Below are 15,280 nucleotides of genomic sequence, written 5' to 3' on the forward strand. Positions count from 1 at the left end.
ACTTGGGAATTCATTTATCAAGACATTTTGCAGGAGAATGTAAGGCTATCTGTCTGCCAATTGAAGCTCAACAGAAGTTGGGTGACGCAACAGGCCAACGAGCCAAAACACAGAAGTAAATCAACAATTGTTTCAACAGATGAAAAAAAAAAAAAAAAGCCTTCTGGAGTGGCCCAGTCCTGACCTCAACCCAATTTGAGATGCCGTGGCATGACCTCAAGAGAGCGGTTCACACCAGACATCCCAAGAATATTGCTGAACTGAAACAGTATGGTAAAGAGGAATGGCCAAAATTCCTCTTGACTGTTGTGCAGGCCTGATCTGCAACTACTGAAAACGTTTGGTTGAGGTTATTGCTACCAAAGGAGAGTCAACCAGTTATTAAATCCAAGGATTCACATATTTTTCTACCCTGCACTGTGAATGTTTTACATGGTGTGTTCAATAAAGACATGACAACGTATATTTGTTTGTTAGTTTAAGCAGACTATTGTAGTGACTTAGATGAAGATCAGATCAAGTTTCAGGAAGAATTTACGCTGAAATCCAGTTAATTCCAAAGGGTTCACATACTTTTTTTTTTTCTTGTACTGTACAAGAATCTAGACTATTTTGAAATTGGTGTCACCCCAAAAACATTTCGCAGAGTCACACAACATACATTTGCAATCTTATAAAGGCATAGTCATTCACAATGCTTTATTAAGTGTAATCGACTACTGAGCGTGTTACATCTAACCTGTCCAAGCAGGAGTGCATGACTCAAAATATTGATATGCAACCTCATCCAGCGATTGTCATGAATTTTCGGTTGGCAATTTGATATTTTAGTAATATTTTACTTTCAATAGGGCTTCAGATTTTTCATATTTGTTTTTTTTTTAGTTCAAAAGAGATGAATTGGTCTTAATCTTTGAACTAAAATGTATATAGGCCTAATTCAATTGGTGCCAATTCACCACAGGAAGTGGAAACTCAAAACACATTAGCTAAATCATTAACTATAAATATAATCCCTACTGCTACTAGCCATGTATTAATCTAACAGTAAATGTAATGTCCTAAAACAAATATTGAAGTGAGTCTTAGTGCACTCCCAATGGCTGAGGCACAATTTGTTATTTCAAAGCCTTATCAGATATATTGTTTAACAGTGTGCTTTGAGCTCTTTTTTTAAATTTAACTAGGCAAGTTAACAAATGATTATTTACAATGACTGCCTATCATTGTTAAATTCAAACCCTCGTCTTAATATGGACAACAAGTTGCTTTTCCCTCCCAAATGCATTTTGAAATGTTATACTATCACGATGGGGGCAAGAGTACGAAAGGCAGAAGGTAGCTCAAATAACCTACTTGTCTCATTCCTCCATAATCAATCCTATTGACCAGCTGTAACACCACGTAGGTGTCTTTGAATCAGGCATTCATCTTCTCCCCTTCCACAGTTCAGACAGGGCCTTGGTTCTATGAGCTACTAACGTGTGCTTAAATGTCGCTTTCATCTAAGCATGCTGCTTCCCAAGTACCACAGACCCAGAAGTTAAACATGCTGCTTCCCAAGTACCACAGACCCAGAAGTTAAACATGCTGCTTCCCAAGTACCACAGACCCAGAAGTTAAACATGCTGCTTCCCAAGTACCACAGACCCAGAAGTTAAACATGCTGCTTCCCAAGTACCACAGACCCAGAAGTTAAACATGCTGCTTCCCAAGTACCACAGACCCAGAAGTTAAACATGCTGCTGACCAAATAACACAAGGTTTTTAATTCTGGGTTAACCAAGATTATTTGGCCATTTTTAAAGGGGTTTTAGGCCCAGTTCTCATCAATATGGATACAAACCCCTCATTTTGCATCCTTGAAGATGACTTGGAGGTTGGCGTATCAGACAATGTGATTTTTCAAACGGTGATTCTTCTGTGTTCTGTCAGACGTCACTAATCTATTTTTCAACTTCCTCTGATCAGAGTATTGCATCTGGTTATTTCCCAAACACCCATGTAGGCCTTTGCATTTCCACACCATTGGTTGGGTTGTTTTTGGCTGTTGTGTGTAAATCCGAAGCCTCTCCAACATAATCCAGGTAGATTCAGAAATTCCCCAGGGCAGCGGTTTATGCCCCCGTTTCCCCCTATCCTTACTAATGAAATGCCACTGGCCTTAAGTAGAGCCAGTGTATCTATGTATGTGGATGACTCAACACTACACATCCGCTACTACAGCGAGTGAAATCACTACAACTTAAAGAGCTGCGGTTAATTTCAAAATGGGCAGCAAGGAATAAGCTAGTCCTAAATATTTAAACTAAAAGCTGTGTGTGTGGAACAAATCATTCACTAAACCTTGAACCTCAACTGATTTATTGTAATACATGTGGAAATTGAGCAAGTTGACGTGACTAAACTGCTTGTAAACTGTCAAGGTCAAAACATGTTGCTAGAATAGTAGCTAAGATGGGGAGATGTCTGTCCATACTAAAGCTCTGCCTTAACAATGATCTATACAAGGCAGTGCCTACAGGCTCTAGTTTTGTCACACCTGGACTACAGTTCAGCCATGTGGTCCGGTGCCACGGAGTTACAATTGGCTCAGAACAGGGCAGCACGCTGGCCCTTAAATTTACACGGGGAGTACATTTTTGTTAAGGGCCACGGAAATCTCTCATGGCTCATTGGATGAGACGTTGACCTTCATCACTACTTGTCAACACTTCTTACAAAAAAAACATGCTTGAATGCATGACGACAGAACTCTATTTCACATCCGGTAACTGATGCAAGCAGTTGAACAACTCTCACAAATACACCTTATGGAAGGAACTGTGAAGACAAACGCAATGGGGATCCTTAATAAATAGAAATATCCTCTTATTCCACTTGTAAACAGTGTTGCTTGAATTCCAGAATGATCTTGACGATTAAGCCAATCTGTTTTGTGTTCTGTGCTAAAAGGCTACCTCGATAGTGGACTTGTTCCATGCAGTATAGAAAGGACTTCTGTAATGTGTAAAAAGCTAGGAAGGAAGTGAGCAGTTTCCAAACTTTCATTTCACTGCTTCAGCACAGGTTTATTCAGGGCATGAAGTTGAGCCAGCTTTCTGCCCCTACCACCACCTCAACACAAGCTCAGCAGCATTTGTACTGTATCATAACTGTAAAGCCACTCAACTCCATACCACCACCTTGTTCTCAACCACCTGGTAATCTCAGGCCCCTCAGCCTGTTGTCAACTGCCAGGGTCTTGTTGTGCTCAGTGTAGTATACTGTATACAAAAATCTATTTTACTCTTGGACCAGTTCAAGTAGTAAACGCGTGTTCACCTTCAACGACTTAACCCTCCCAGGGTGTTGTGATTCCCCCCCACCTACCGGTACTTTCCCTTTTGTGGATATACCTTGCTTATTGCCCAGGTTTAGACTGCACATTGAAATATTTAATTCAGTTTGTTGGCTAATCTTTGTTCTGCTTTTTAAGCAGTGGGGCAGTCCCACTCCTCACAAATGTTTTGTTTATTGGACAGGCAGGATAGAAGTAGAAGAACAATGGCGTAGAGCTGCTGAAATGGCACTAGGCCAGAAATTAACCCATGCTGCATAGGTATATGTGCCCCTGAGGCAGCGGCTTAGACTGCTAGTACGGCGGTTCCCAACTACAGTCCTTGAGTACCCCCAGCAGCACACATTTTTGTTGTAGCCCTGGACAAACACCTGATTCAACTCATCGAGGGTTTGACGATTAGTTGACAAGCTGAATCGGGTACGTTTGTTCGGGGTTACAATAACGTGTTGTTGGGGGTACTCAAGAACCAGAGATGAGGACCACTGTACTAGGCCACTCATCTTTTTGTTTTGATACTCAGCATTTGTACTGTATTGTTTTTGTTGTAACTAGGGCTGGGTGGTATATTGTATTTGACTATATACCGGTAATGATACATGGACCAGTTTTGGGTCTTTACTTTATCTTCTAGAACGGTATTTGAATGTTTTGTTTGTTAAATGTGATATGCCTGTGTGTAGCGTCCATTTGATAGTTTACACTGCTACTTGAGTCATCCCTCTTCTCTCTCATGCCACTTTCCACACAGACCTAGCCCTGTCCCGTCACTCAAGGAGCGATGGGACAAAAGAAACGTCCCCTTTTCAGGACCCTGTCTTTCAGATAATTCTTAAAATTCCGGAACACTGCAGATCTTTATTGTAAAGGGTTTAAACACTGTTTCCTGTGCTTGTTCAATGAACCATAAACAATTAATGAACATGCACCTGTGGAACGGTCATTAAGACACTAACGGCTTACAGACGGTAGGCAATTAAGGTCACTGTTATGGAAATTTAGGACACTAAAGAGGCCTTTCTACTGACTGAGAAACACCAAAAGAAAGATGCCCAGGGTCCCTGCTCATCTGTATGAATGTGCCTTGCATGCTGCAAGGAGGCATGAGGACTGCAGATGTGGCCAGGGCAATACATTTCAATGTCCGTACTGTGAGATACCTGAGACAGGACGGACAACTAATCGTCCTCACAGTGGCAGACCATGTGTAACACCTGCACAGGATCGGTACATCCGAACATCACACCTGCGGGACAGGTACAGGGTGGCAAAACAACTGCACGAATTACACCAGGAATGCACAATCCCTCCATCAGTGCTCAGACTGTCAGCAATAGGACACCGTCGCTGGACCAGACAGGACTGGCAAACACGGCTCTTTGCTGACGAGTCGCGGTTTTGTCTCATCAGGGGTGATGGTCGGATTTGCTTTTTATTGTTGACGGAATGAGTGTTACAACCGAGGCCTGTACTCTGGAGCGGGATAGATTTTGGAGATAGAGGGTCTGGGTCTGTCACAGCATCATCGGACAGAGCTTGCTGTTATTGCAGGCAATGTCAACGCTGTGCGTTACAGGGAAGACATCCTCCTCCCTCCTGCAGGCTCATCCTGACATGACCCTCCAGCATGACAATACCACCAGCCATACTGCTCGTTCTGTGCGTGATTTCCTGCAAGACAGGAATGTCTGTTCTGCCATGGCCAGCGAAAGCCCGGCTCTCCATCCCATTGAGCACGTCTGGGACCTGTTGGATTGGAGGGTGAGGGCTAGGCCCCCCACCCAACAGAAATGTCCGTGAACTCGCAGGTGCCTTGGAAGAGTGGGGTAACATCTGGCAGCAAGAACTGGCAAATCTGGTTCAGTCCATGAGGAGATGCACTGCAGTACTTAATGCAGCTGGTGGCCTCACCAGATACTGACTGACTTTTGTTCAGGGACACATTATTCCATTTCTGTTAGTCACATGTCCGTGGAACTTGTTCAGTTTGTCTGTTGAATCTTATATTCATACAAATATTTACACATGTTTGCTGAAAATAAATGCAGTTGACAGTGAGGACATTTCTTTTTTTGCTCCGTTTAGTTGGTCTTTTCTTATCAGGTTTTAGCTGAATCGTGTTAGCTGCTAATCGCTGGCTAGCTAATACATGTACTGAGTCGGCAAACCTGGCTAGCTCTACCGCCTGATACCAGTGATGGTGTAAGCCTAAATCAGAATGTTTGCAACAGGATCTTCTAAATCAAAGGGGAATAGGCGAAGCATGAATATGTTGGCTACATGAAGAAACATTTTAATGTAGGCTAAGATTATGGGGACCCCTAGTAAACACTGACCAACACTTTGGTTCCTAAGCTGTCACTAACTCTTCCCTGGCATTTTCATTCGTTGTCCTGTCAAACACTATTCAAAGTGCTCACTATTTCTATCCTAACTATATCATTAGAATAATCATTCTCTTTCTATGATTCCAACAGTGTTTTGATCTACATCGCAGTTAGAACATTTGGTAAAAAAAAAAAAAGATTAAAATAAGAAGGCCTAGATTATTATTATTTTGTTTTTGTTCATATCCTGCTGCCTGTGTGGAAATGATCTCAAATGAGTGTAGGAAATGCAGGCAATTTGTTTTTATTGAACAGTATGATACAATCAGAATGGAGAGACTCATTGAATTCACATGTATGTGTTGTCACCCTAGGTTCACGCACTATTCATAAAGCAAATTTTTAACTTTTACTAAAAAAACAATACTGTTACAAAAAAGAAAATAAAAAAAATATTGAATGATATTTTGGCAATATCGCACAGCCAAGTTGTTGTATTTGATGTTTAGCTGTATCAGGCTAGCTATACATCACAATTGGTAAGTTTGTCAACAAATCTACAAGACAATATATGCCCTTCAAAGAAGATGTTGTTTTTGTTACATTCAGGTCATGTTGGCAAAACATTGTAGGCAGCCTGTCCTGGTTGCTGAGTTCTGTCAAATAGTTAGCCTGTTTTGTGACTCTGAGTCCGTGTCCCTTAGCCTGACTGCCCATTCAAAGTGTGGCATCTCTTCTCACGGCCAAAATGAGAAACCATCCTGGAATGGCAGAAACTTTAGGAACTTTACTGTAGTTAGGCTAGTTGGTATGGGTCAGGACCCGAGGCCTAATGAGTGAGTGAACCACTTGTTTTCCCCCTCGCCTCTCATTGTTGGGATGTGATCCTATGGCTAGGGAAGTGGTGGGACCACCATTTGATACTGAAACGCGTCCTCTTCCATTGTCAAATGTACTTTGTACATATGTCAGAATAATGTAGGGTCTAAGCATTGACGTAAGGGGGAGTGTGCATGCGTGAACTTTTATTTTTTCAACAAGAAGTTGACCTATTACTGTAGTGAAATAATTCCCTGCTTGAACAGATATGCCTACAATTACAATAAGAGATAATAATAATTGATGTCTAGTATGTTATCATATTTCAATAGATTGGGTTCAGGGCCATTATTCAGTTCACACGGACAAGGTGTGCTTGGACATGCGTTGTTCAATCTGTAGGAAATGCAGGTCCGCAATGCTGTAGTTAAAAGGAGTGCACTATATAATGACCTTTACTAAGCAGAGGAAGCCGTTTTTGTCACGTCTCTCTGCCACTCTCCCAGAAGGGGACTTTCACATCTGTTATTCTCACCTCAGGATGAAGTCCTGCATCCTGTCACCCTCCTCTCACCCATCTCCCTCTGAGCTGCATGGAGCTGGGCGGGGAGGATGTGTGTTTTGTGTCCTTAGTTGTCTCTTTTAATAGGTTTAGTTTGTGTAGGATCTCCAACTTCCTTAGAGCACACATCCACTCACTCAACACCTCCCGGTCGCGGAGTGGTTGAAACACTTAGGTTGGAGTCATTAAAACTACTTCAACTGTAATGTGGAAGATGTGGTCCTTGTCCACAGGTACATTTGTCAAGAGCAATATATTTTCCCCTTTTGAAGTTGTCCTTTCCAGCACGGTTCCAGGCTGCAGATATAGTTGATGCATAACCCAGCCAGCTCTGTCATGCTTGGCTCGGATGTTTACCCCCAGACAACTGGGTCAGCAGACGGCTTAAATGACTATCCGCTTAAATAGGATTAAATCAATGTTCAGTCGGTCAAGGAGTCAACTCTTGCAAAATACTACAGACTAGATGGGTCTAAATCTATTCAGGCTGGCTGCATGTTGAGCCTCGTTGGGGTTTAAGGTCTGTGTAATCTTCTCCTAATCACTCACACTCACCCCCTTTCTCCCTCTCTCCAACTGGGTAAACTGGTTATTTGCAGACACCCATCTGTCCCTCTTGGTCTTTGTCATGAATGTCTATTTGTAACCAAAGTGGTGTGAGCCTGGGTTGTCGAGAAATAACATAGGCTACTTTAGCAATGAAGGCTTTCGGAAAACCAGCCCTGGGTGCTCACTTGTCATTCCAGTGGATGATGGTAGTGCATTTTGATGTGTAAGTTATAGCTTGTGACCTGAAAAAGCTTGATGTCAGTTCAAAAACATTTGACTGAGGTTTGAGTCAAACCCCACACATCTTGACTAGGCCTACCTAATAATATTTACACAACTATGCCCGTGTCTGAGTCCTTATGATTGTCCTGCTTTGTCTCCCTGTTATCTTACCTGGCTTATCTTGCTCTGGTGCCATGTCTTGGGTCCTGTTCTCTCTTTCCTCTTAAATGTTCCTCCTCCTATCTGTGCCTCTCACCCCCCTCCTAATCTGTCTGTACACACCCCATGGAGCCCCCAGCCTTGTCAAGCTTCTCTGCTAAACTGTGTACGTGACCAACAAACTTTGATTTGTTAAGCATGTCGCACAGCAATGCAGCCATAATGACTACAACTCCAAGTGGTGGTGATCAACATGGTCTCGTTGGTTATCACCAGTGTGTTAAGTCATAGCTGTATTTATTTTTTAATTATTTATTTTTTACGGTTGACTTCACCTGTGTGGTTATCTGAAGCTAGTGTATTATCCAACAGAATGCCACAGATGTCCCAAGTTGAGGGCGCGAGCAATTGGCATGCTGACTGCAGGAATGTCCACCATAGCTGTTGGCATAGAATTTTATGTTAATTTCTCTACCATAAGCTGCCTCCAATGTTGTTTTTAGATCATTTGGCAGCACATCCAACTGGCCTCGCAACTGCAGACCATGTGTAACCATGCTAGCCCAGAACCTCAGGGAAGCTCATTTGCGAGGTCGTTGTCCTCGCCATGATCTGACTGCAGTTCGGTGTTGTAACAGACTTCAGTGGGCAAATGCTCACCTTTTGATGGCCTCTGGAGAAGTGTGCTCTTCATGGGTGAATCCTGGTTTCAACTGTACCGGGCTGATTGCAGATGGCATATATGGTGTCGTGTGGGCGAGTGGTTTGCTGATGTCAACGTTGTGAACAAAGTGCCCCATGGTGACAGTGGAGTTATGATATAGCCAGGTCATATCAATGGCAATTTTAATGCGCAGAGATACCGTGACGAGATCCTGAGTCCCATTGTCGTGCCATTCATCTGTCGCGATCACCCCATGTTTCAGCATGTCTCAAGGATCTGTACACAATTCCTGGAAGCTGAAAATGTTCGTTCTTCCATGGCCTGCAGACACACCAGACGTCAACCATTTTAAGCATGTTTGGGATGCCCTGGATCAACGTGTATGAAAGCGGGTTTCCGTTACCGCTAGTATCCAGCAACTTCATACAGCCATTGAAGAGGAATGGGACAACATTTCAGACTACAATCAACAGTGGCCTCCATCATTCTTAAATGGAAGAAGTTTGAAACACCAAGACTCTTCCCAAGAACACGATTGTCACTCTGAGAGCTCTAGGGTTCCTCTGTGGAGATGGTTGTCCTTCTGGAAGGTTCTCCTATCTCTGCAGCACTCCATCAATCAGGCCTTTATGGTAGTGGCCAGACGGTGGTGGTGGTGGCAGCATGCTGTGCGGATTATATTTTTCAGCTGCAGGGACTGGGAGACTAGTCCGGATCGAGGCAAAGATGAACGGAGCAAAATGGAGCTCGCTCCTTGCTGAAAACCTGCTCAGGACCTCTGACTGGGGCAAATGTTCACCTTCCAATAGGACAACAACCCTACGCACACAGCCAAGACAATGCAGGAGTAGCTTTGAGACAAGTCTCTGAATGTCCTTGAGTGGTCCGGACTTGAACCCGATTGAACATCTCTGGAGTGACCTGAAAATAGCTGCGCAGTGACGCTCCCCATCCAATCTGACAGAGCTTGAGAGCATCTGCAGAGAAGACTGGGATAAACTCCCCAAATATACAGGTGCGCAATGCTTGTAGCGTCATACCCAAGAAGACTTGAGGCTGTAATCGCTGTCAAAGGTGCTTCAACAAAGTACTGAGTAAAGGGTCTGAATACTTTTGTAAATATATTTCTGTGTTTTAAATTTGCAGACATTTTCTTAAAATCAGTTTTTGCTTTGTTATTGTGTGTAGATTTGATGAGGGGTGGGGGGGGAAATATAATTCTATCAATTTTTTAATAAGGCTCTGTTATGTAACAATGTGGAGCAAGTCAAAGGAGTCCAAATGCACTAGCTACTATGTGCTCCCAGTCCCCGGGAACAAGCTCTGAAAGCTACCTTATTGATATATTTTAATTTTTTAGGGACAATAATAACTATGCAAGTGAGTGCAAAACGCTAGTCTGGACTGTAAACTGCAGTGAATAGCCTGTCGTTTGAATGCTTATAATTTTGAAATAACTGCATCTAGCCTGCCTGATTGGGCAAACATTTGGATCAGTTATGAGTCTTTTTGTTGGCAGTTTAACTTAAAAGCTCCAGGCACATTTGCAGGCTAGTAATATGTTGTATTTCATCAGGATGTTTTGGCTAACAGAAACATGCTAATGCAGCGATCTCTATTGGGGCGCATATTAATTATGATAATGCATGAGCGTGGAGGAAGTTGTATCCACAGTTCCCCCATTTTGGCTGATTGCATACTTATAGGATCTGTTTCTTCATTTGTGTTAATTTAGAGGTGGGTCCAAGATGTGGTGGGGTGTTTAAATAAAGACTAACCCAGTGGTTCTCAAGCCTCTCCTTGGGGATCCCCAGCCGGTTCATGTATTTGATCTATTTCAGAACTAGCACACCTGATTCAATTTGTCAATAACCTTTGATTAGGTGAACTAGTTCAGGGCTAAAACCATATTGTGACATGTCTGGGGGTCCCGCGGAGAGGTTGGAGAACCAATGGCCAATAACCTAACCAGGTAAATCTCCGGACCTAAGTTGGAGGGTATGACATGGTAATAAATCAGCTGTAAAACGGTTTTATATGGGCTATGATGGGGCCAGATTTCTAATCTGGTCGTATGGTTTAAACAAACAAAATAGACAACTGCAATTGCACAGTAGAACTAACAGGGCTGAGCTTGCTTTATGCAGGGTTTCACCATGTAGGCCTTTGCATCGTTCATTTAAAAGTTACTCACACAGTATGTCATCACTATTTGTGTGTGGATTTGATTGCTAAGGTCTAGGTAGCCTAGCCACCTGAAGTTCGATCATAAACCAGATTTGATCACATTTCTTAACACAGGCCTATTTTAGGCTATAAATGCATAACGTTTCCACTGGCCAGAGGGGATCAGCGCTCATAGGCTTCTCTAGGCTATGCGCTCTGGTGGTAATAGGCTTCCATAGTTTTTATACATTTTGTATTTTTTCTGTTTTTCTCGTCTTGTGGCTGCTTCCCAAAACACACAACGAGCCCCACCCTCTGACACTCCAGCTACGCGGTTTCCCCTCTGTTAGATTCAATTAAGGGGCCTGCATGCTAATCCGCTGAAACCGCTCAAAACAGTTTGCATATTAAGACATTTTGTGAGGTTTTGGACTTCGGTGAGGGCTGTTCGAGCATATATATATATATTTATTTTCTTCTAGAGGCAAGCCGAAATCTTCGCCTCTTCGTCTGTGATTGGTCAACAGTAGGGATTCCACTTTGCATCTTACTGTTATTCTATTTCTATGATTCTAACAGTTTCCCCTAGTGTATTTTTTTCCCCCTAACCTATGGTTTGTATGACTCATTTCAAAAGGGCTGTTAGACTTGGGTTGGTATTACGTTGGTCCAATATGTGTGTATTCTCCTCCTTCCACTGGATGTCATAAGGTGAATGCACCAATTTGTAAGTCGCTCTGGATAACCGCGTCTGCTAAATGACTTAAATGTAAATGTTATATTTGGATAAAAGTGAACCAAGCTGCACACGTCCCTAAAAACCTAATGAAGCAACTGTCAAAGCACATCCTGCTAATTGAAAAATGGTGCCAATGTTTTTGTTTCCTCTGCAGATCTGTGTCCTCCTCTTCACCTGCCTCTACATTCTGTCCTACCTCATCCTCACTCACTTCAAGAAGAATGCGGACTATGTCACGGGTGAGTGTGGGTTTGAGGTCGACCGATTAATCGGAATGACCAATTTAAAAAAAAACTAAGGCCGATTTCAAGTTTTCATAACAATCGGTAATCCGCATTTTTGGGTGCCGATTACATTGCACTCCACGAGGAGACTGCGTTGCAGGCTTGGCCACCTGTTACACGAGTGCAGCAAGGAGCCAAGGTAAGGTGCTAGCTAGCATTAAACATATCTTTTTAAAAAACAATCTTAACATAATCACTAGTTAACTACACATGGTTGATATTACTAGCTTGTCCTGCGTTGCATATAATCAATGCGGTGCCTGTTTAATTTATCATCGAATCACAGCCTACTTTGCCAAACGGGTGGTGATTTAATAAGCGCATTTGTGAAAAAAGCACTGTCGTTGTAGTTGCGAACTGTGAAGACCATTTCTTCCTAACAAAGACCTTAATTAATTTGCCAGAATTTTACATAATAATGACGTAACATTGAAGGTTGTGCAATGTAACAGCAATATTTAGACTTAGGCTTGCCGCCCATTCGATAAATTACAGAACGGTTTCCGTATTTCACTGAAAGAAACATTTTGTCTTTAATTATAGTTTCTGGATTTGACCATATTAATGACCTAAGGCTCGTATCTGTGTGTTTATTATATTCTAAGTCTATGATTTGATAGAGCAGTCTGACTGAGCGGTGGTAGGCAGCAGCAGGCTTGTTCGTAAGCATTCATTCAAACAGCACTTTCGTGCGTTTTTGCCAGCAGCTCTTCGTTGTGCGTAAAGCATTGCTCTGTTTATCACTTCAAGCCTATCAACTCCCGAGATTAGGCTGGCAATACTAAAGTGCCTATAAAAACATCCAATAGTCAAAGGTATATAAAATACAAATGGTATAGAGAGAAATAGTCCTATAATAACTACAACCTAAAACTTCTTACTTGGGAATATTGAAGACTCATGTTAAAAGGAACCACCAGCTTTTATATGTTCTCATGTTCTAAGCAAGGAACTTAAATGTTAAATTTCTACATGGCACATATTGCACTTCTCCAAAACTTTGTTTTTGCATTATTTAAACCAAATTGAACATGTTTCATTATTTATTTGAGACTAAATTGATTTTTATTTATGTATTATATTAAGTTAAAATAAGTGTTAATTCAGTATTCTAATTGTCTTTATTTATTTATTTTATATATATATATCTATATCTCTCGGCCGATTTCATCGGTATCGGGTTTTTTTGGTCCTCCGATTATCGGTATCTGCGGTGAAAAATCATAATCGGACCTCAGTCCGGCTTTCAACTTACTCTTGAAAGTTGCAATAGTAGAATGCACAACGTGTAATTTCGAAACTGGGACAATGCTGGGGGAAAAGGCCCTAAAACGTATACAGACAATAACTTTGTCAAACAATACTGTTTCATGACGCATCAGTGACATGTCAGGATGTTTTGAAACAATTACTGCTTTGCATACAAGCCGGTGAATTATATGCGTTACAACTGGATGAGTCAACAGACGTGGCGGGCCTGGCACAGCTCCTGGTATATGTCTGTTACATTTATGGGGTGTCAATTAAGGAAGACATCCTCTTCTACAAACTACTGGAAACCAGGACAACAGGAGAGGATATTTTCCTGGACAGCTTTGTGACATCAAATGGACTTTGTTGGTCAAGATGTGTTGGTATCTGTATTGATAGTGCAAAAGCCATGACATGGAGACCTAGTGGAATGTCAAGTGAAGAGGCGACTCCGGGATGCTGGCCTTCTAGGCAAAATAACTCTGCCTAAATCTTTTTTTTATTGGCCAGTCTAAGATTGCTTTTTCTTTGCAACTGCCTAGAAGGTCATCATCCCGGAGTCGCCTTTTCACTGTTGACGTTGAGAATGGTACCTTTTAATGAAGCTGCCAGTTGAGGACTGAGGCGTCTGTTTCTCAAACCAGACACTCCAATGTATTTGTCCTCTTGTTCAGTTGTGTACTGGGGCCTCCCGCTCTATTCTGGTTAGTGCCAGTTTGTTCTGTTCTGTGACGGGATTAGTACACAGCGTTGCCAAGAACCTGAAGATCTCGTACAATCTCTTACATGGAATAGTCTTAATTTCTCAGAACAAGAATAGACTGAGTTTCAGAAGAAAATTATTTGTTTCAGGCAATTTTGAGCCTGTAATCGAACTCCTAAATTGTAATGCTCCAGATATTCAACTAGTCTAAATGCCAGTTTTATTGCTTCTTTAATCAGAACAACAGTTTTCAACTGTGCTAACATAATTGCAAAATGGCTTTCTAATGCTCAATTAGCCTTTTAATTGATTAACTTGGATTAGCTAACGCAACGGGCCATTGGAACACAGTGACGCTTGCTGATAATGGGCCTCTGTAAGCCTGTGTAGATATTCCATAAAAAAATCTGCCGTTTTCCAGCTACAATAGTAATTTACAACATTAACAATGTCTATACTGTATTTCTGATCCATTTTAATTGACAAAAAATGGCTTTTCTTTCAAAAACAAGGACATTTCTAAGTGACCCCAAACGTTTGAACGGTCTCTCTCTGTCCATAGGCAATCATTGTAATTAATAATTTGTTCTTAACTGACTTGCCTAGTTAAAAAAATAACATGCATACAGTACCAGTCAAGTTTGGATACCTACTCATTCAGGGTTTTTATTTTTTACTGTTTTCTACATTGTGGAATAATAGTGAAGACATCAAAACTATGAATAACACATGGAATCATGTAGTAACCAAACAAATGTTTTAGATTCTTCAAAGGAGCCATCCTTGGCCTTGATGACAGCTTTGCACACTCTTGGCGTTCACCTGGAATGCTTTTCCAACGGTCTTGAAGGAGTTAGCAGGTGCTTGTCAAATTGTGACTGAGAGACTGACGTGGACAGCCTGCGCGAAAAAGCAAAGCCGAGCTCATGCCTTTTCAAGCGACTTTTTTCATATCATTAGTCACGTCATTCAATGTATTAAATATCAAAACATATTGCCCAATGTTTGTAGAACTGAAGTTACATGAATAACTCTAAACTCTGTAGCGTATAGGAGTGCCCATTACGTTTGTTTGCTGCATGTATGCACTCAATTGTTTGAAAATATCCTTGCTATTTTATTCATATCATGTTTCTTTAGACTGGTCTTAAATCATGGATTTATTGTGAAGGTGTAGGCTATATTTCATGGATTTACAATACTTTTTTCAAATGTAGATGTTTCAAAGGTCTGCATTTGTGACTTCTGTGTGTGGAAGCCAGGAGATGCTAAATTAGTTGAATTAAAGGTCAATAGCCGTGAGACCGACCCCAGTTATTTGCTTGACAATCACCAACTGATGACATTTTCGTGACAGCCCTAATCCTATGAGTTGAACGTTGGAAGTGTGGCTGTGCAAATGCAATTTGGTTTATGTAATCGCTCCAATAAAGTCTGGTTATTGAAAAACCGCTGTAGCACATCCACATCCAACATAACAAGTCTGGCCTGTAGC

The 15,280-nt window shown here is 41.7% G+C and overlaps 1 protein-coding gene across 5 annotated transcripts in view; it reads left to right on the forward strand.

Moving 5' to 3' along the window:
- Window positions 1-15,280, forward strand: part of lmbr1l (limb development membrane protein 1-like) — a 33,364-nt gene that overhangs the window by 9,122 nt on the left and 8,962 nt on the right. For all 5 annotated transcript variants that reach the window (XM_035739235.2, XM_035739237.2, XM_035739238.2 and 2 more), the window contains one exon: window positions 11,702-11,786. In XM_035739235.2, coding sequence (XP_035595128.1) covers window positions 11,702-11,786 — 85 coding nt within the window. The remainder of the gene's footprint in view (window positions 1-11,701; window positions 11,787-15,280) is intronic.

Source organism: Oncorhynchus keta, chromosome 27, assembly GCF_023373465.1.
Source record: "Oncorhynchus keta strain PuntledgeMale-10-30-2019 chromosome 27, Oket_V2, whole genome shotgun sequence".
NCBI classification, from domain to species: Eukaryota; Metazoa; Chordata; class Actinopteri; order Salmoniformes; family Salmonidae; genus Oncorhynchus; species Oncorhynchus keta.